This window comes from Polypterus senegalus, chromosome 4, assembly GCF_016835505.1.
Source record: "Polypterus senegalus isolate Bchr_013 chromosome 4, ASM1683550v1, whole genome shotgun sequence".
NCBI classification, from domain to species: Eukaryota; Metazoa; Chordata; class Cladistia; order Polypteriformes; family Polypteridae; genus Polypterus; species Polypterus senegalus.
In genome coordinates this window covers 63,051,395-63,074,643 of record NC_053157.1, presented here as the reverse complement: position 1 = coordinate 63,074,643, position 23,249 = coordinate 63,051,395, and the positions used below count along the sequence as shown (strand labels likewise).

General features: G+C 41.4%; 1 protein-coding gene across 1 annotated transcript in view; it reads right to left on the bottom strand.

Annotated features, from left to right (window-relative positions):
• The window catches only part of LOC120527400 (lysosome membrane protein 2-like), a 140,802-nt gene extending 117,632 nt beyond the window's left edge, over positions 1 to 23,170 (bottom strand). Inside the window, exons 1-2 of the mRNA XM_039750775.1 lie at positions 22,794 to 23,170; positions 3,730 to 3,887 (exon numbers count right to left, since the gene is read on the bottom strand). Coding sequence (XP_039606709.1) covers positions 3,730 to 3,887; positions 22,794 to 22,994 — 359 coding nt within the window. The 5' untranslated portion in view covers positions 22,995 to 23,170. The remainder of the gene's footprint in view (positions 1 to 3,729; positions 3,888 to 22,793) is intronic.
• Positions 23,171 to 23,249: the final 79 nt, after the last annotated feature.

The following is a 23,249-nucleotide window of genomic DNA, read 5'->3' as shown; positions in this document are numbered from 1 at the left end:
GTTCTGTTTGTTCCTGAATTTCTTTGGATCTTGGCATGATGTCTAGCTTTTGAGGTGCTTTTGGTCTACTTCTCTGTGTCAGGCAGCTCCTATTGAAGTGATTTCTTGATTGAAACAGGTGTGGCAGTAATCAGGCCTGGGGTGGCTACGGAAATTGAACTCAGGTGTGATACACCACAGTTAGGTTCTTTTTAACAAGGGGCAGTTACTTTTTCACACAGGGCCATGTAGGTTTGGATTTTTTCTGCCTAAATAATAAAACCATCATTTAAAACTGCATTTTGTGTTTACTTGTGTTATATTTGACTAATGGTTAAATGTGTTTGATGATCTGAAACATTTTGTGTGACAAACATGCAAAAGAATAAGAAATCAGGAAGGGGCAAATAGTTTTCACACCACTATATGTACACACAGCACTGAGGATATAAACAACACATTATTTTTTATTTCCTTTTCCCACACCTTTCTGGGGAACACAGAAGAAAAAGTGAAAATTCTCAACAAACAACTGTGTTAATGGGATATCCTTCTCAATATTATGGATGAACACTAAGCTTTAAGGACATGTGACCAACCTGACTTGTCTTATTTTATCACTCCCCAATATATGTGAGCATAAAAATGATGATTAAAAAATTGTGAGAGTGACATGTCTACCACTTTAGTTGCAATGATGAATATCTCCAAATTCTGGGCTAAAGTCGTCCAGCTTGCTATACAACCTGGAGAGTCATACAGGTAGACAAAAGCAACTACCAAACAAAAGGGACTACAGTAGATGGAATAAACTCATTGCTTATTTAGTACATACTGCAGAAATGCCAATTAATTGTTGACCAGTATGCTAGCATAAAACATATTAATATCATTATTAAATAAACATGTGATTACGTCAATGTTTTGTTGACCCAAATCCACACGGTGATTTTGATTTCTAGTTCTCTTTAAGATGGCTATGAAGGCATGCTTGTGAATTAAAGATGACCATATTATTATTCATACCACCCGTAAAGTTTTAAACTCAACTGCTGACAGCAGAGCAGTAACCTTCAAAACCTTATTTAATGTATAAAAAAAAATGGAACGCAAAATAAAAATAGTTTATGACTTTTTGATTTTGCATCACAAATACATATTTTTCTATTAATTATGTAGCCTGTTTTAAAGTAGACATATTTGTTCAGTAAGAGTTTTGCTTTTTTGGTAAAATTACCATACAGCTTCCTTTAATAATACACATTTGGGGCAATTGTAATATAAATAACTGCAGTTTAAAAATGCAAAGCCTGTCTTACAGAATGTAGCTGTCATATTTAATTACACAACAACATACAATATTACACCATTAATTATGCTAATTGGTTGAACATATAAAAAAACGCATTCTTACAAAACAAACTGAAACAAATTTTCAGGCTGTCACATTTAAAAACAATACTTCAATCATCTGTGCGTTTTCTTCACTGTAGTTTGTTTCATTTAATTTGTTTTGTAATGTGTGCTGCTTACATATAAAAAAGTCTTTAGTTAAAATTTTTGGAAAATACAATTTAGTACAAGAGCTGTACATTCAATTCACATCCATTAAAATAATATAAATAATTAAAAGAGAAAGGGATCTATACTAATAAAAGGCAAAGCCCTCACTGACTCACTCACTCACTGACTCATTCATCACTAATTCTCCAGCTTCCCGTGTAGGTAGAAGGCTGAAATTTGGCAGGCTTATTCCTTACAGCTTACTTACAAGAGTTAAGCAGGTTTCATTTTGAAATTCTACACGTAACGGTCATAACGGTCGACAACATCCGCCATGTTGAATTTTCTTATTTATGGCCCCATCTTCACGAAATTTGGTAGGCGGTTTCCCTACGCTAACCGAACCCGATGTACGTACTTATTTCGATGGTATGACGCCACTGTCGGCCGCCATATTGAACTTTCCAACGTCACTAATTCTCCAACTTCCCGTGTAGGTAGAAGGCTGAAATTTGGCAGGCTCATTCTTTATAGCTTACTTACAAACGTTAACCAGGTTTCATTTCGAAATTCTACGCGTAACGGTCATAACGGTCAACAACTTTCTTATTTATGGCCCCATCTTCACGAAATTTGGTAGGCGGCTTCCCTGCGCTAACTGAAACAAATGTACGTACTTATTTCGGTGGCATGATGCCACCGTCGGCCACCATATTGAACCTTTCAACGGTCATTGTTACTTATGGGCCCATCTTCAAGAAATTTGGTACGCGGGTTCCCAACGCTAACTGAATCCTACTACGTACATATATACATCCATAGCCTGCAGCTAGGTCACCGTGTGAGGCGGTGTTGGGTCCCCCATCCCAACGTCTCCCACGTTGTTGGCTGCCTGCCTATATAAAGCCGTCCGTCGCTCCAGTCTCTACATTCCCTTCCTTGCTTCGCCACGGGATTCACATCTCCCTGCTGATAACTACAGCCTTTTTATTTAATCCACGGCTTCTCTGCTGTTTTATTGTTCATTTATTACGATTATAGTTATTGTGTAGGTATTTTAGACTTACTTTACATTGTTCAGGTACACATTTCCTTTATCATTCCAACCGTATCCCCATTAACTTGTTTATCGAGGTGATCACCATCGATCAAAGAACTGTCACTTACAGAGTGGTTTCCACACCCGGAGATGGCACCTACCTCTTCCATTATCTTTGTTACATATTGCACAGCCATATCAGGCTCACTCTTGATATCCGGAGGAACATTGTGTCTTATCTATTGAATGACTGGGACAGGTTCAAGGTGTGAACTGATGACGTTACAGGAGATAATTATACTACACAGGAGCACTATAAGAGTGAAATGCTTAAGCCCTTCACCTATGGATCTGAATGTGAGTTGATGGCTGCCACTGAATTGTTCGGTTGTCGCTTTCAAGTGTACCGAAATGGCCAAATATTTTACACCTTTCGACAACCGCCAATGCCTCTTAAACATCTTAGATTCACAGGTGACGATTTCAGTAGTGGACACTTTGATGTTTATGAATGTTTAAACTCTCAAAAGCTGGATGTGAAGTTATCGATGAAAGCGATTGTATACTTACAACGCTTGACAGATGCCGAATGTCTCTTCAACACAAGTCCTATAAATACTGTCGTAATTGAAACAAACCATGAAATTCAAACCGATTATGACAGCAGCAATCCAAGCTGTGAGATTTGAAACAAGATTACTGTTCACATGGCCAACTGTATGCGTTGCATGATCAAGAGTAAGCTCAGCGCACAGCTTGGTCATATTACAACCGAGGGCGAACTCACAATGTGGTATACAAAGAGATCCTTAACAAATAATTATTAGTATATTTTCCCTCAGTTTAAAAAGGTTTAATTTTCTTCTTAATAAAAATTTTAAGGCAGTACTTCGCCGCTGCTAGCACGGGTATTTTGCTAGTTGTGCATAAATAACAGATTGTACATGAGAGATAAGAAATCATCGACACTGAAAAGCTGCATTTCGAACATAGAAAAGTCACAGTTTTGTTACTATATCCTACTAAAAACAAAATAATTCTTAAAATGGGTTGTGTTGAAGTTGATAGCACGGCTACCTCAGTGCTTCACCCTCAACCTTAAAACAAACTAAGGAGGTATGAAAATGTAGTTATATTAAAAAAAAAAAAACACATATTGAACTCAAAAGCTGAGAATAATACAACATAATATTTCAACTGTGAAGTACCTGTAGGTGTATGGCCCTTTCTGCTTTACGACTGGCTTTTCACCTGTAAGAATCTCTGCAGGGTTCACTACATGAAAGAAATAAAACTGCATATAAATTGGAGGAGGAGGTTTCTCCCAAGTCTCAAATGCCTCTGTGCCATTCTTCAGTATTATTTCCTAGGGGCAAAAAAAATGCAATTAGTTTTTTGAATTTAGTAAGCCTTTGTCAAAAAACAGGACACGCAGCTATAATGAATGATATTGATTCAAGATGATGATGATGAATTAGCTGTGCAGTACGATTAAGGTATGTAATGAAGATAATGACTGCACAGCAAAGCAGAGGATTTACAGCTCCTTGGGTGGCTACTGCGGCATAATTTTTTAGTTCCGGGAGCAAATCCAGTAGTCCAGCCTTCTCCTGGAGCTTCTTAAATTTTTTCTGGTGCTTAGGTTCATTGCCAGAAGCCTTAGAAGGTGCTGGGCGCTTAGGCGGCATCTTAGGGCTTTAAGAAGAACAAAACAAAAAACATGAGAATGCTCAGCGAAACACTCAAGATAGCTACATGCGGTAAACTGTTAAGATACAGGAATGCTGGGCTACACCTGCCGGAGATGAATCACAGAGCATCAGCCAATTACCAGCAAGGAGAAATTAATAATGCTCTCGGATTGGCTACTTTCACCATCACAACCTGCCTTTTCCTCTATGGTTGCTTTGTGTTCTCTCTACAGTACAGTATTGTCAAGAAAAAAGCCATCAAAAAATTGGAGGATATTTGTGGTTTACGCTAACAATTATTAGTTAGGTCAGTCAGTCAGTCATTATCCAACCCGCTATATCCTAACTAGAGGGTAATGGGGGTCTGCTGGTTCTAAGGAAAAATCCACGAATGACTGAAGCCATGAACTATGAACCGCGACTTCGCAGGGGTCCACTGTACTGCCTAAAATCAATACTGCATTTTAAAATGTAAGTATTATTAGATCATTACCACATAAAATTAGTGAGTATCAGCATAATTAAGCATACTGTAATTTACACAAAAACTCTTTAAAGCTGCTTTGTAGCAATATACTTGTAAAGTCAGGTTTGTTGGCAAATCACTTTGTACAGTTTGTGACATTTGCTGTTGTGATATTTATGTTTGCATCAGTATATGTAAAAGACATTAGGTGGTTAGTAACACTTACTGATAGGCAAAAATTAATGGACAAGTCAAACAAACTAAAATTTGTCACAACTTTAAGGCTACCTTTTGGAAATCAAACTTGACACTTTAAGATTACTATTATTATTAAGAAAACAGCCTTTGTTGTGTTGTTTGGAAAGTGCCTCATATAAGCAGTCAGATAGTTGCTGCTTATGCCCATTTATTAAATCAAATTTAGCAACTGAAACGAACTGATGTATCTGTAGTAATTATTCATAACTAGTGGTGAGTATTACAATTCACTTTACTAATTCAATTCATTTCAAAATATATGTTTAATTGAATCATCTTATTCGACTCATTAAAATCACTAGTGCAATTCAGAGCCATCTTTTTGAGATCCACTTTTAGGACAATATATATCTGCCAAAGTGAATGTTTAATTACATATTACACATATAATACAATCCATTTCTGTGACAATAGCACCTTAGCTAGGCTACAAATCCACTTTAATTGCTGATAATTCATACCATATAAATGAATTGGGTTTTTTACAGCATTTTAATAGTCCAGGCACATGTAGGAATCAGGGTGTTTGAAAAACAGCTCAAACCGATGTCACACATTGCCATTGCCATTGCAGCTTAGAAGCTGTACCATTGCAGGATGGGGGGTAGTCCTCTTGTTTTATCCATAGTGCAATAGCTTCTATGTAGCCTAATAGTCTCTAGAGAACAGTGCTCAGCTGGCAAATTCACAGAGTGAATTTTGGGATTGAAACAAATGGTGATGTGATCTGAATTTGCCCTCTGAGGTGGGTGGATTATAGTAGTCCAAGTGCATGTAGGTGCAACAGGCTGGAAGAGAGCTTAGTCAAATTTCACACATACAAAAGCATGACATATGTAGCTTACAAGCTCTCCATCCACAATGCAACAGCTTCATTGTAGACAAAGGCCACTAGATCGCGACTGATGACTAAGACTTAGCCAACAACACCACCATGCAAATTCCTGAATTTAAACAAACAACAAATAGTGAAAAATGCTTTTATAAAAAAAAGCAACTTTTCGGTTCTGCTTAGTTATATTTAGTCTCACCATGCTAAGCAAATTCTGGCAAAACAATCACAAAATGACGATTAAGAAATAGTGCTTTATATGATTTTCTGAATACAGTGCTACTAATATGATTAATGCATTATTTGCAGTTTAGCTTTGAATATAAAATGATGCCTAACTTCTTTACTTCTGTACTTATTTGTAAAGCCAGATGGCCTGGTTTATGTCTAAAAACCTCACCTTTTTACCATGCTTAATATTAACTTCACCTGTTTGTTGTCTGGTACAAATCTTGTAATCGATATTTAACCCACTTCCTGTTGTCCAAATGTCTTGAAATTTTGCACACTTACTCACTTGTGATGACATTACATCAATCAATATGTTTTACTAATTGATCAATGAATCCATGTTAATTAAGAAATTAAATTTTTATATAAAGAATAGTTCAAGATTTCACCAATAGATGGCGATAGTAACAAATAGAACTAAAACAAACCCAAGACTAAAAAGTTGAAAATAATATATATATATATAAAAAAATACTTTTTTAAAACCACGCTTATATTAAGTTAAAAAGTGTAGTAAAAAGTAAAAAAAATAAGTCTCTCATTCATCACTCGTAAAATAAAAGTGTGGGCATTGTTCATCAATCAACATTCAAAAAACGTTTCTTAAAATCTTAGCAAAAGCGGCCACCTTTTATTTTACGAGTGATGTATGAAAGACATATTTTTTACTTTTTAACTTAATATAAGCAAGGTTTTTAAAAAGTATTTTTATATATATATTTATACTAGCAAAATACCCGCACTTCGCAGCGGAGAAGTAGTATGTTAAAGAAGTTATGAAAAAGAAAAGGAAGCATTTTAAAAATAACATAACATGATTGTCAATGTAATTGTTTTGTGACTGTTATGAGTGTTGCTGTCATCAAGGATTTGATTATCATTATTTCTTTCAATCAGGTTCGTATTTGGAGGATGTGTTGTGTTCAAGTTACATTCCGTGTTTGTCTAGTCTATACCTGACCATCTCATCTTCGTTGTCAACAGTTGTAAAGATAACAGGCTTCATTCATCAAAATGATCACCACCCAAATCGGTACTCGTGAATCTAAGACGTTTAACAGGCATTCCCGGTATTAAGTTGTGGAGTTGCCTGCGAAAATTTAGCGGCAGCGTGTCTATGAACGTAATTTAAACTTAAGCTTTACACCTTGCTTTCCTATTGATATGTCTACAAAGGCTTGTTCAGCGTCAGAGGTTTGTTCCTTTCTTACTGCATCAATAAGCAGCTCGTCTTCCTCTTTATCTGAGACATCACACACTACATGCGCGGGTTTACCTTTCCCAGCCCTGCAAAGTCAGTTCACGTGAACCGCTCGGAGTACATGCATCGAAGGTTCTCAGCTGTGCTTGTGCTATCTCTGTGATCTTGCGATGTCCATGGCTTTATTTAATGTTAGCTCAGACCGGGCACTTAAAAGTTTCTCTTGCACTTTTGTTGAGTTTGTGCCAAACACTATTCTGTCCCTGACTATCTCATCTTCGTTTGCATAAGCACAGTCCTTCACCAGCAATTTTAACTCCATTACAAAGAGATCAAAAGTCTTGCTTATACCCTGCATCTTCTCATTAAACTTGTATCTCACGAATATCGTATTCATCGTAGACGAATGACAAATGCCAGCGGCAGCCTGTCTATGAACTTTATTTAAACTTAAGGTTTACACCGTGCTTTGTTTCTGCAGTAGCTGCACTTATGAATATGCTTGTATGCGTCACTCACTTGATATTCTGTTGCTGCCTTCTCAATTGAGTAATGCATTTTTTGTTGAGCACTCTTTGGAGCTCTTGCTTGTTCTCTGCGTACTACATTCACAGTCAGTTCACGTGAGCCGCTCGGAGTACATGCATCGAAGGTTCTCAGCTGTGCTTGTGCTCTCTCGTGCGACCTCCACGGCGGCTTTATTTAATGTTAGCTAAGACCCGGCACTTAAAAGTTTCTCTCACACTTTCGCTGAGTTTGTGCCAAACACTAGTCTATCCCTCTCCATCTCATCTTTGTTTGCATAAGCACAGTCCTTCACCCGCGAATATTTAGCGGCAGCGTGTCGATTGCCCAGAGGGGACTGGGCAGTCTAATGGTCTGGAATCCCATCAGATTTTATTTTTTTCTCCTGCCGTCTGGAGTTTTTTTTTGTTTTTTCTGTCCACCCTGGCCATTGGACCTTACTCTTATTCTATGTTAATTAATGTTGACTTATTTTATTTTCTTACTGTGTCTTTTATTTTTCTATTCTTCATTATGTAAAGCACTTTGAGCTACTTTTGTATGAAAATGTGCTATATAAATAAATGTTGTTGTTGTATTGGATTGCTGCTGACGGACGGCCTTATATGGGCAGGCACTCAATTACGTGGGAGGCGTGATGATGGGGGACGCAACTCCGCCTCTCACGGCGACCAAGCTGCAGGCTATGGCCGTAAATATGTACGTAAGCAGGTTCCAGTTATGACCATTATGTGTAGAATTTTGAAACGAAACCTGCTTAACTTTTTTAAGTAAGCTGTAAGGAATGAGCCTGACAAATATCAGCCTTCTACCTACACAGGAAGTTGGAGAATTAGTGATGAGTGAGTGAGTGAGTGAGTGAGTCAGTCAGGGCTTTGCCTTTTATTAGTATAGACTAGCAAAATACCCGCGCTTCGCAGCGAGAAGTAGTGTGTTAAAGAAGCAATAAAAAAGAAAAGGAAACATTTTGAAAATAACGTAACATGATTGTCAATGTAATTGTTTTGTCACTGTTGTGAGTGATGAGTGTTGTTGTCATATATATATATTTACACACACACATAAACATATATATATACTGTAAAGGACCGAGAGAGACAGTAGCAAGGGTTGGGGTTTTCCGGCCCCTATATTGTAAACAGAAAAAAAACAGGTCAAAATTATAAACAAACAGTTCATAATCGCGCCGACTCCTGGCGTCGCGCCATTTTATTGGGGAGGAGCCGGAGTGGAGGAATGTCGGGAAGGACCGCAAGGGAGGATGGGAAGGATGACGTCAGGGCAAGATGGCGGAGGAAGGGCGGAAGTATCGCACTGCGGTCATCCATGCCTATGGTGCAGGACGGTCTTTTTCCTATGAGGAAGCAGAGGGAGAAAGTTAATACCCCACCATTCCCTGGCGAGTGGTTTCCCAGGTGCTGTCGAATCAATCCGCTGCCTCCTACTGCGTGCGTGACACGATCCCCCTTAGCCCAGGACCGCCAGGTCGGGCGGACCTAACCGAGAGGTCGTGAATACGAGAGAGGGCATCGGCATTGGCCTGAAGGGTGCCCGCCGATAAGTGACAGTGAACTTATACGGCTGTAAGTCCAGGAACCACCTGGTGACCCGCGGATTCGACTCTTTGTGCAGGGACATCCACTGAAGTGCAGCGTGATCAGTCACCAGAGCGAACTCGCGACCCAGCAGGTAGTACGGAGGTGGGTCACTGCCCACTTAATGGCCAAGGCCTCCCTCTCCACTGCAGCGCACGGGTCTCCCGGTCCATCAGTTTCCGCTAAGGTACATCACAGGGTGCTCGACACCATCGACGCTTTGGCTCAGCACGGCACCCAGGCCTGTGTCCGAAGCGTCGGTCTGGAGAATAAACGGGAGCCCAAAATCGGGCGTCCGTAACACAGGTGCCGACGTTAGGGCCTTCTTTAGGTCACTGAACGCGTGTTCTGCTTTGTCGGTCCACACCACGTATAGGGGAGCGCCCTTTTGTCAGGTCAGTCAAGGGTGCTGCTCTTCGAGAAACGGGAACAAACCGGCGGTAGTAACCGCAAGCCCCAAGAAAGCCTGCACCTGTTTCTTGGTACTCGGACGGGGCCATTCTAAGATGTCTTTCACTTTGGAGCTCTGTGGCCGCACCTGTCCTTGTCCCACGAGGTAGCCTAAATATTTGGCCTCCTTTAATCCAAAAACACTTCCGGGGGTTTATGCGGAGGCCGGCTTTAGCCAGTGTTCGGAGGACAGCTGCGACCTGCAGTAGATGCTCCTCCCAGGTGCCGGAATAGATGACAACGTCATCCAGGTAGGCGGCACTATAGGACTGGTGAGGCGTCAGCACTCTATCTACCAGACGTTGGAAGGTCGCCGGGGCCCCGTGCAGCCCAAATGGGAGGACCTTGTACTGCCAGTGCCCGCTAGGGGTGCTAAAGGCCGTTTTCTCCTTTGCGGATGCCGTTAAAGGAATTTGCCAATACCCTTTTGTCATGTCAAGGGTAGTCAGATATCGAGCCGCACTCCAGCCGCCAAGGAGGTCGCCAATGCGGGCATGGGGTAGGCATCGAACTTGGAGATCTGATTCAGACGCCTAAAGTCATTACAGAACCTCCAGGAGCCGCCTGGCTTGGAGACGAGGACAATAGGGCTGGACCAGGGACTATGGCTCTCTTCAATTATGTCCATGTCCAACATACGTTTCACCTCCAGTTCGACCTCTGCGTTTTGCCTCCGGAGTCGGTAGGGCCTCTCCCGGACGATTACCCGGGCTCCGTGACTATATCGTGCTCAATCAGCGGTCCGCCGGGTGACTCGCTCACTACCTCGGGATGGCTCGGAGTGTTTGGGCTAACTCCTGCCGCTGCTTGGGGTCAGCTCTTCACGAGGTTAAGGGCAGTTGTGCTTGCGAAAGGGAGAGTGACCTACGGGAGCTGGGAGCTCCTCTCTATCTCCAGGGCTTTAACAGGTTGACATGATAGATCCTCTCACTCGGTCGACGTTGGGCTGTTTTACCAAATAGTCGACGAGTCCTTTTCTCTCCTTAACCTCGTAAGGCCCTTGCCAGTGAGCGAGCAGCTTCGAGTGGGAGGTCGGGACGAGCACCATAACTCGGTCCCCCGGGCGGAACTCCCTGAGGACGGAGTTGCGGTTGTAACACCGGCCTGCGCTGCTTGCGCACGAGTCACGTGCTCTTTTAGGAGGGGCCTGATCTTTGTGAGTCGGTCGGCGCAGTTGCGCCACGCGTACTCAAAATATTAGAGGAGGGAAGAGCCTCGCCTCCCAGCCTTCTTTTAGGATGTCGAGGATTCCCGGGGTTGTCGCCCGTATAGTAATTCAAAGGGGAGAAGCCCGTAGAGGCCTGGGGTACCTCCCGGTAGGCAAAAGCACGGCGGGAGGAGCTGGTCCCAGTTCCTGCCGTCGCGCTGACTACCTTGCGGAGCATCTGCTTAAGCGCCTGATTAAATCGCTCGACCAACCCGCCAGTTTGCGGGTGATAGACTGACGCTTTCAGGTGCTTTATCTGCAGTAATTTGGCCACCTCCTTGAACGTATCCGAAGTGAAGGGCGTACCCTGGTCCGTGAGGACCTCCTTGGGTATGCCCAGCGTGAAAACAAGTTAACCAGTTCCGTGCGATGCTTTTAGTATTAGCGGGCGCAGGGGAACCGCCTCTGGGTACCGGGTGGCATAGTCCACCATGACGACGATATACTTGTGGCCACGGGTTGAGGGCTCCCAGGGTCCCACCAAATCGACCCCTATCCTTTCAAAGGGGATGTCCACGAGGGGAATAGGGACTAGAGGAGCACGGTCCCTCCTAGGAATCTGGCGGGTCTGGCACTCGGACAGGATTGACAGAACCGCCGGACCTCCTCATTGATCCCAGGCCAGTAAAAGCGGGCTTAATCCTCTCCAGTGTTTTTCGCCCCAGGTGGGCCTAGGAGGTGAGCATGTGCCAACTCGCATATCTCCCCCGGAAGGTACGCTGAATTAGCAACAACTTCGCACCTCGCCCTCATGGGTAGCCACCGGTACAACAGATCATTTCAAGGACAAAGAAGGGTTCCAGCGGTGTGGATCCGTCCGCTGTCGAGCTGTTAGGCAGAACAATCGCGTTCGGGCAAAGCGCAGGGAGTCATCATTCCACTGCTCCCTCTTAAAGGAGGCCGGGCGTGGACCGAAATTGATGGTCCAGGCCGCCGAGAGGGTCTTGGGGCCTGGGCCGGGGAGAGTTCCTGGCTAGTCCCTTCTCCGCGGAATCTTCGGGTCAAGGTCCGTAGCCACGAAAGGTCCCCGAGACACCAGCCCATAGGGCCTGCCCTTGTGCACGGCGTGGAGGCCGCGGGAGGGTGCCTTTTCCCCTCATGACAAGATCCAACGAGGCCCGGGAGCGCGAATGGCTTACCGCTGATTCTTTTAGACCAGTCTTGTCCCAGGATCACTGGGAAGGGGGTCAGGTAACACAGCGACCGTCATTTGGATTGGTTCCCCTTCCAGGTAAGATAGCAGTGAGCGAACGATATGACCTAGTCCCCCATGTACACAGGTAACCAACAAATGTTGCTTTAACCACTGTTGCGGTAAGACAAACGGCGAGCAACAATGGTAATGTTGCTGCGGAATCAAACAAAGCCACCACGGCGTGCCCATTTAGCAACACCACTCCCGTGATTCGGACTCGCCAAGGGATGCGGCGGGTACAATACCTCTCCGCTGATGTCCAGCTGCAGTCCATAGGCTCCGGGCGATGTGATGGGGCAGTTTGGCAGCAGGTGGGGTCTCGCCACACTTGAAACAGCGGCGGACCCGCCTCTCTTTGGCTCTGGCTGGCGCTTCTGCAGCGCGTCGAGGGGCTCGGGGTGGCCGCCCGTCCCTGCCGGTTCCAGCGAGCAGGCTTTTCTGACCCCCAAGTCGGAGGACCGCCAACTGACGCTCCAGGACGCCGAGGAGGCCCGACATGTTTGATAGGCGTGCCCGGACCTGCTGGGCGAGGGAACTGGGCATTGCATTGACCAGGCCTTCACAGGCCACCCGCTCGACGACTTTCCGCCCGTCGGGCTCTCTGGCCGTAGCCAGCGGCCCATCTTGCCCCAGAACTCAACGCCTGGGCGCGAAGCGGCTTTTCGGGTCAAAGACCCAGTTCCGCCATTCGCCGCCTGCTGGCCGGGCTAATGCCGTAGCGGGCCAATATTTGGGCTTGAGGAGGTCGTAATTAGCGGCCTCCTCCTCAGGGAGGTCATAATAGGCCCAGCTGGTCCCTTTAGGTATGGCGCCAAGATGGACGCCCACTCGGACCGCTGCCACTTGCTCCGGGTGGCCGTCCTCTCAAACATGCCCAGGTAGGCATCGGCGTCCTCCGAAGGGCCCATCGGTACCATATAGGAGGCGGCTGCCTGGGCGGGTCTGGTCTCGCCCGTTGGGCTTCCACTAACCTGGCCTCGTGGCCTCCAGCTCCCGGTTGGTAGCGGCTTGCGCTTGCTGCAGGGCCTGGAGCTGGCGTTCATTCCCTGCAGCACGGTGTTCAGGTCCTGTCCCTCCGTCATTCCGGGATCTTATCCTGCCGACTCGCCACTTGTAAAGGACCGAGAGAGACAGTAGCAAGGGTTGGGGTTTTCCGCCCCGTATATTGTAAACAGAAAAAAAACAGGTCAAAATTATAAACAAACAGTTCATATCGCGCGCCGACTCCTGGCGCCGCGCCATTTTATTGGGGAGGAGCGGAAGTGGAGGAATGTCGGGAAGGACCGCAAGGGAGGATGGGAAGGATGACGTCAGGGCAAGATGGCGGAGGAAGGGCGGAAGTATCGCGACTGCGGTCATCCATGCCTATGGTGCAGGGCGGTCTTTTTCCTATGAGGAAGCAGAGGGAGAAAGTTAATACCCCACCATTCCCTGGCGGAGTGGTTTCCCAGGTGCTGTCGAATCAATCCATGCCTCCTACTGCGTGCGTGACAATACATATCTATACATATACACATATATACATATATATATATCTACATATATACACATACATATACACACATACATACATACACACACATATATACACACAATACATATATATATATACATACACACACACACACATATATAAACATATATACATATACATACATATCTACATATATACACACACAGCTATTTCAGTATCAGTGCAATACGCTGCTTGTTAAAACGGATAACTCCGCTCTTATGTGCAAGTCTGCGTGGATATTATGAACTATCAGTATTTGTTCAAGTTCTATTTAAATTTTAAATAGAAGGAATTTTTATTTAGTCGACAGAAATATCTTTGGTAGGAATGGTAAAACAGACAGGAATATTATTCCTGAATAAATCAACTCAAACCTTAAACAACTTATAATATTTTGCTCTCCATAAAAATATATCCTGTCTAAATTATACAAGTTAGAAATAAAGTAAACATTAAAAGAACAAACATTCAAATTTCTTTACTCTTATGTAATTTTATATAAAAATAAACTTAGATTTTAAATATCCCAAAAGATTTTGCTCTCCATAAAAATATATCCTGTCAAAATTATACAAATTCAAATATGAACATGCTGCATAACAAAACCTGGAAATATAAATAAAATGTGTTCCTTTCAGCAATAACAAATCAAATCATTCAGTTGTCTTTGCTCATATGTCATTTTAGAGCTGGACGCCTGGCATCTTTTTTTGGCCACAAGTTCGTTTCTGTTTGCTGTGAGGTTCTGTGTTGTGGAGATTCTCAGGATGGATTGCAGGTGCTCATCAGTGAGGCGACTCCTGTGTGCTGTTTTGTTAGTCTTTATCACTGAGAAGAGCTTCTCACACAGATATGTGCTACCAAACATGCACAAGGTTCGAGCCGCATGTAGACGGACTTTTTTTGTTCTTCAAAGTCACCAAAGCGCCGTGCAAACTCAGTGCGCTCAGTTTATCAGCAAAGTGCGTATTTGGGAACACCGTAGTGACGACTTGGTTTAACATTACTTGGCAACAGGGAAAGAGGGAAAAGTTGCACTGGTGCATTTGTGTCTCTCATAAAAGCAGCTTCACTTGAAATCACTTTGTGATTGTGCACGGTAAAACGTCCGCTGAAGTGTCAGATTCTTATTTAATTATTCTGCTTTCTGTATCTTCTGCATTGCATTCAGGTTACCCTGATGTTTTGTCTCATAGTGCCGTCTTAGATTAAATTCTGGAATTACAGCCACATTAGCTCCACAAATGAGACACACGGGTTCAGTAAACATATACTCAGCCTCCCATCGCTTTTAAAGGCTCTATTTTCAGAATGAACTTTTCTCTCCAGCATCGCGTGAGCTAGCCATAATAAGTGTTCGGCAAGGCAGCTGAAGCGCTGCATTATGGGATCTGTAGTTTATTGTGTTACCAGCGCTTCATATACCTGGGCCATTAATAACAATAATACAGTATATAAAATGATCTGCTGGGCGGATATAATTACGCGCCGTGCGGATGTGGCCCGTGGCCCTTGAGTTTGACAAATATGGACTAAATAGAACTTGAAAAGATATATTTTTGAAATGTGATCGCGCAATTCAGATAGAGTTGCCAGCACTACAGCCTGCATCCTCCCTCGCTCTTACTTTTTACCGTTCATCTAATGAATACACTGAGTATGGCTTTACCAAAACAATCATTGATGGCGAATAAAGTATCCATTATTCGAGTATGTAGATCGGAATATATATATATATACATATATATATACATATATACATATATATATATATATATATACATATACATACATATATATATATATATATATATATATATATATATATATATATATATATATATATATATATATATATATACATATATATATATATATACATATATATATATATATATATATATACATATATATACATATATATATACATATATATATATAGGGAACATTTTAAAATAACGTAACATGACTGTCAATATACAGTATTTGTTTTGTGAGTGTTACTGAGTGTTGCTGTCATCAAGAATTTGATTATCATTATTTCTTTCAATCAGGCTCGTATTTGTAGGATGTGTTGTGTTCAAGTTACATTCCGTGTTTGTCAATCATTGTAAAGATGACAGGTTTCTTTCATCGATTAGTTTCTTACTGCATCAATAAACAGCTCGTCTTCTTCTTTATCTGAGACCTGACACACTGCATGCACGTTTTTTTTTTGTTTTTTTTTTACACTGTCTTCCTTTAGCGGGACATTGACTTTTTCCACCGTGTGCTTTGTTTCGCAGTAGCTGGATTTATGAATATGCTTTTAGACGCTTCATATTTTTGCTGCCTTTTCAATTGTGTAATTCGTTTTTGTTCAGCTCTTTGGAACTGTTGCTTTTTATCTGTGCACTGCGTCAGTTCACGCGTGAGCCGCCGGTGTACATGCATCGAAGTTTCCCAGCTGTGCTGGTGCCATCTCGTGCTATGTCCGTGGCTGTATTTAATGTTACCTTAGTCCTGGCACTTAAAACTTTCTCTCGCAGTTTCGCTGAGTTTGCGTCAAACCCTGACCACCCTGACCACCCTGACCATCTCATCTTCCTCTCCATAAACACAGTCCTTCACCCGTGAATATTTACCCGTGGCAGTTTGCTATTGGATTGCCGCTGACGGACGGCCTTATATGGGCAGGCACTAAATTACAAACGCCAGCGCAGCCTGTCTATGAACTTAATTTAAAGTGTAGGTTTACATCGTGCTTTGTTTCCGAAGTAGCAGAACTCATGAATATGGTTGTATATGTCACTCGCTCGCTTCTTATTATTTCGCTGCCTTCTCAATTATATAATGCATGTTTTCTTCAGCGCTTTTTTGAGGTCTTCCTGATTTTCTATGTGCTGCGTGATTACGTGGGAGGCGTGATGATGTCACACGAAACTCCTCACGGCGTTCAAGCTCATCTCCATTACAGTAAATGGAGAAAAGTGCTTCCAGTTATGACCATTACGCGTAGAATTTCGATATAAAACCTGCCCAACTTTTGTAAGGAAGCTGTAAGGAATGAACCTGCCAAATTTCAGCCTTCCACCCACACGGGAAGTTGGAGAATTAGTGATGAGTCAGTGAGTGAGTGAGTGAGTGAGTGAGTGAGTGAGTGAGTGAGTGAGGGCTTTGCCTTTTATTAGTATAGATTATTTGTCTATTGACAATAATTAAAAAATTCTGATTTTTCCTTGTTAAAATTTATGAAAATTACTCATCCATTCAGTGATGCTAGTAAGTCAGTGGAACAGAGGATTTAGAGCCTCAGGGATATCTGGTTCTATCGATAAATACATTTATGTATTGTTTACATACAGTAGCTGTGATAATTCACTTTATGTTTTAAAATGATGAGCGCTAATGGCTAAAATAAATTTCTGTGGCACACCATACATAATATTATGAATTTCTGATGTATGACTGCCACATCTGACAAAGAATTTTCTTCCTGTAATACACATGTGAAACCAGCTCAAGGTACAACCAGTGCTATGTAAGCAAATAAGAATGCTGCGACCAATGGTATCAAATAATACACAAACATCAACTGGAAAAACTGATTATTTGGATCAACAATATTGCATAAGTCATTAACTCCTTTAACCTAAACTGTTTCTGTAATATGATTTTGTCTAAACCTTGAATGATTAGAGAGAGGGAGAGAGAGAGAGAGAGAGGGAGTTTGAGACCATGTACTGATAGCACGCTGCTGTACCCTCCACACAACGAACTACACAAGTGCAGAGAGTGACACCTCAGCACCACAATAAAACAATGTGAGGTTTATTATGGTGGCTGGCGTGCCAATCCTGCCACCAACCCTCAAGTTTTCCCTACAAGTTGGAGGACCTGCTTGCAGGGCTGGATGCAGATTAACATCATACCCAGGATGGGGCAATGGCAGATTAAGTGCCTTGCTCAAGGGCCCAGTGGAGTAGAATCACTTCTGGTGTTTACGGGATTCAAACCAGCAACCTTCCAATTGCCACCACAGATACCTAGCCTCAAGCCACCATTACACCCAAATAATAGTTGTCCTGAATGATTTGTCAAAAATAGTATTTTTAATGAAGTCATCATTTTTTTTTTTTAATTTTGCTTAAAATCAGCAGGTTAGAGATAAATTATCCAAGACAGAAACATCAAGATTACAATTTTTAAATAGTAGCTTCACTACTGCAGTCCACAGAATAAGGAAAAATGACAGAGTCCAATGAGTACATAACTATAAAAATACACTGTCGATTAGTGAGTCAGAGACTTCATTAAAAAAGGACTAGTGACTGAATAAGAGAAATACATGAATGGTGTTGAGTAATTATTCTGCAAAGATCAGTTAAGCTTATTTTTGTAAAAGTGTTTAAATCAATTTGTTCATTATAATGAGGTTTAACTTAGTTTATTCATGAAATCTTTGGTATACTACTTGATGTTTGCTGATGAAATTGTGATCTGTAGCGATAGTAGGGAGCAGGTTGAGGAGACCCTGGAGAGGTGGAAATTTGCTCTAGAGAGGAGAGGAATAAAGGTCAGTAGGAAAAAGACAGAATACGTGTGTGTAAATGAGAGGGAGGTCAGTGGAATGTTGAGGATGCAGGGTAGAGCTGGCGAAGGTGGATGAGTTTAAATACTTGGGATCAACAGTATAGAATAATGGGGATTGTGTCACACTAAAATATTGTTTGTTAAAGTGAGTAGTCATTGTGGATTATTAATTTAGTTTTTCTCCATGCACACTCAGCCTTACAACATTCTCTATTATCGTATTACATTGCTGAATGTATTTGAATAGGTACTAGAGTAATAGCAGAAAATAAAAAAGCAAACTACAACATAAAAAAAAACTCTTAAATGCATTCCTGTTTGATCCAAGGAAAAGGCACTATTGCACTAAAGAAAAAAACAGTACAGCTGCTTGCTGTGGTGTGCATGAGACATTTTTCCTCAAAACGTAGTCTGATGTTGTTTTTGCTGATATTGGAATACAGTGTAAGTTTTAGAATATTCTTACCTCTAGCTATGCAGTTGATAAGTGTTGTCATTTTTCTTTATATTGTAAAAATGATAACATTAGCTTTTTTTCTATTATTATTCTTGATGTTTCCCAATTTCTAAGTGAGTTTGTTTCACCGAAGAGGACACACAATCACGCTCCTACTGCCAAGGGGGCAGCTTACAATTGCTGCTAGTGGGACATCGGTGAATTAAAACAGGTAAAACTCACAGGACCATAAATGCTGAGAAAAACAGATGTAATTAGGGTGGTGCCAGCTGAATGCAATTAAGAATTAGCCACATAGAGCAGACTACCTCTCAGTTAGCCATGTTCCATTTTTGCCTGCACAAACTTTCATCTTTGCCCTGGGTTTGGGCAATTTTTTCACTATGATTTTGTCCACATTTGGCTATTACTTTGTGCTTTTAATGTCACATTGTGTAGGTGCAAGGAGCGGCAACACAGACAAATGTTCCTTTAATGAGTGGATATTTTCTAGGGATGGGCAGATTGATACTAAAATACTGATGCTTCCAGTACCTGACCTTTTATTTTAAACATCGATGTTCATCGACATTACACATTTTCAGTAATATGCAGCTTTATTAGAAATTATCTTGAAAAGCATTTGATGATGATGATCAGCTCCAAAAGGCTAATTTCGATCTGGCAAAGGTGGCAGCATTGTGAGAATTATGTTTTTGATTTTTCCAGTACTGTCACTGCCATTCAGCCATACATTTTAACACAAGAAAAACCAGACCCTACGAAAAAACTCGTAGATCCGGCCCACTTTAACTCCCATCACACCTCTCCGTCAGCGTCTTTTGTCCTGTAAATGTGTCGATAAAGACAAGCAGCAAGCAGCCTGCTATTCCTTCTCCCAACCGCCGCAGAACGTGCACAAAGTTCTCCCAGCTCATGCCTTGATTATCTGGGGAGTGAAGTGCTGGAGGTTTAGAGTGGAAATAATAGATAATTATTTCGAACACATGCATTTCCCTGTGATTTTTTAGTCTTGTCTACTTTATGAAACTAATCAACTAAAAGTTGCTGATGATCCACTCAAGCAAATCTAAAATTATCAGTTGCCAATTTAGATAAAATGTTAATGTAAATGCCACCCATAACAAAGATGGGACAAACTGCTGTCAGAAGAATGTAAACAGGCTTTTCAGAGTAAAGTTTAAAAGATGGAGAATATTTGTGTTAGTGAACCCAGAAAATGGTCATTAAACCATCAAAAAAGGAGAGAAACAGATAAACTGGTGACTCTAAATTAGTGAGATTGTGAATGTGCTCAAATTCCTTGCCCTACTGCAAGGACAGACAGCAAACCCTGCCACCCTAAACTGCATTAGCAGTTAAGAGAATGGATGAATGGAGAAAACTAATAACAGCACTGTAGTAACAATGGGGTGTAGTGTGTGCACAATATACTGGTAAAAATATTAAACAGGTTGTAATAATGGGCAGTCATAACATAAATGTAAAATTACTACTTTGGAGATCTGTACACAGTACTCAATTATACTTTTGGAATGTAAAGAGCAGAGAGCACTATATTAGCAGTTTTGATTACTTTTCTTAAATTATATTCAGCTTTAATTGAATGATAGTTCATTGCGACTCTAATATAAATAAAGCAGATAACAGATGAATGAGGGGAAAAATACATTTTTGATTTTGCTTAAAATAAAATGTCAGTAATATAAAGCCATATACTTATGAGTCAGAGGTGAAAGTGTGAAGCTGGCAAACAAGCACGAGAGAAGTGACTTGATAAATGGCATTTGCCACAGATAAATGTTAAAACCTTTGTTCCTTTTCTTGTCACTCTGAATACTAGATGACACAATGCGCTCATTCTAAGGCATAAAAATGTTTAGCTAGCATAATCATCAACCAAGGGGAAAAGAAAGTAATTGCTTGGCTGTATCTTACTGAAGTTGAAATATTTTCAAAACTATAGTATAAGGCAATACTCCTCAACTTCCTAAAACTCTTGTAAAATGTGGAGTAACATAATAAAATAAATATAGTTTATGTTTTCTTATTTATTTAAAAACCCAATTTTTGTGACAACATGCCGGTTTCTGGATACAGGAAGCCTTTCTATTGATTTGTGTGATTTAAGGCCTCTGACCGGCCCCAGTGAGCTGAAATTTTTCCTGTTTGTATTTCCCACTTTTAAGTTTAATGATTCAAGCTCAAACTAACCATTTACCAAAGTGGCTAGTTATGCCTCCTAAAGCTGGTGAGTTAACCTGTATGCCTGCTAAAAGAAAAACGGGCAGAGGGAGGCACTGGAAACTTGCAATTCTCAAACATTTCAATCTCTATAGTTGTTCAGGTTTTCACCTTACAGCGCAACACATTATTGCTTCACACTGTATTTATACTTTAACTGCTCTTATCGCTTTCAAGCTCACTTTCTTAAGTCACATTTGTTTGTACTTCACTGTACTAACTTTTACTGCATACAAAACATCTGTTAACCATTTAAAACTGTTATTTGACATAAATAAAAGTCATACCAACAATACAATATCATTAAAGTACATACACACAGCTTATCTCTCCTTGCTCCCAATGGCATAACTCAAGTGAACTGAACTTTTTTGCACTCTTTATTATATCTTCTGGCTGATGTGCTATGTGGGATATACAGAGAACTTCTGAACAAAGACCTGGAGATGTACCCGTTCTTAGGTGTTTGGCCTAATGGTCAGAATCATTAGCAGGGTAATTTCACTTGTTTTCCTTAAAATTTCAAAACATTATATGGCACTGCTAAACTTTTCAGTCACAAAACAAGTCAATACTCCATCCAGTAAGTCCATTCCTATACATTCTTGTTTGTCTCTTCGCTTTGTTTCTAGCGAAAGTTGGACAAGTGCTCGAATGTTTTATTCTGCATCCCAACATCTTTTACACACCATCAAGGTCGTCCAAAGTCTGGCATCGCAACATCGTGGACTTCTCTGGGGATACTTACGACAGGGATGAGCACTGGGTGAAAACCATCCCTGGTCGAGACACCAGTTTATAAAATTGCCCACTCACACAAACATACACATCCACAATAACACTGTAACATTTTAGAACTACCAGTATAATTAACATGCATATTTTTAAGAAATAGGAGGAAAACGTACCCGGATAAAAAAAAACCTTCACGTGTAGTACAATTTAAACGAAGGACGCTGTGTGATTCAGAAAGGAGAGCTACAAAATGTTACCTTAGAATTACCTTACAACTGCAATGAAATAATCAAGTCCAGAACTGTGGTATGCATTTATACGAGCTTTATTAATTTACCAAAAAAATAAGACGTTCTGGGAAAAAAAAACCTCCTAACGTCACGTGTTTTACTAATTCAGGGTTTCACAGTTAAACTGCATGGATCTTAGTCCTTCATAACGAGATTTTAAAAATGTACAAATTTTGAACCTCTCTTCCCCCAACCCCGATAAATGAAGTAACTACATGAGCACTTGGCTTTCTGTAGTCACCTGACAAACTAACAGCCAATCCCGACAAAGAAAGAAAGATACAAAGGAGTCATGTGCCAACTTAAACCTTTCTGTTGCTTCATAAGGTAAGAAAAAGAGAAGACGTTAAGCACGCAAGCAGTCTTAGTTTTCTAAGAATTACCTCGGAAACTGTTTCGATGCTGTTGCATTGTTCACTTATCGCACAAAGTAACAAAAAAAGAAATGTCATATGTACATCTCCAATATAAATATTTTATTCCTAAAATGTATGTGCTTTGAATACTGCCAGATTTACTCAAAGCAAAATTAACCTAGAACCAAATTTCCAAGTTGTACGCATACGGAACTCCTAATTACTGCATATAGACAGCTCCCAAAAATGGCCAGGACAAATCCTACTGGGCACAGACTCGACCGCTATTAACCTTTTAAATCTGCCAAAACTGAACATGGATTAGGCATCCCCTCCGCTGATTGCCTCATGTATCGTCAGACAATCAAAGCGCTGTTCTACAATAACACCTTTATTATTATTATTTATAATAACCTTTGTTATTATTATTAATAATAATAATCCGACTTACCTGCTTGACCCGGCTATTTACAATATCCTGAAACACCTGCGTCAACACCAGGGCGATGCTGGCAATTAGCAGTGCAAGGGACGCAACGCCGATGGCACAAATAAAACAGGACTTGCAGAAGACCATGGTGCGTCTACCGGGCACTAGAGAATCCCTGCTAAATCGAACACGACTGGCACTGTCGTCGCTTGGGCTAGACATGCCTGTTCACATTCTGGCTCCTCCTGGACAATAAACAAGCCCCCTAATTTCTTCAGTATCACAGGCGAACTGACACCAATGTTTAGTCCTGCGGTGATGCAACTTCTAACACAGATTTACACTCCGGAAAACGACTGGAATTTTCGTCGCCGATAAATGACGTCATCCGCAATTCGTCCTGTCACCGTATTTTACTAAACTGTTATAGGGCACGATTTTGCAAGCATAGTTGACAGACTTCCCAGTCAGGATCCA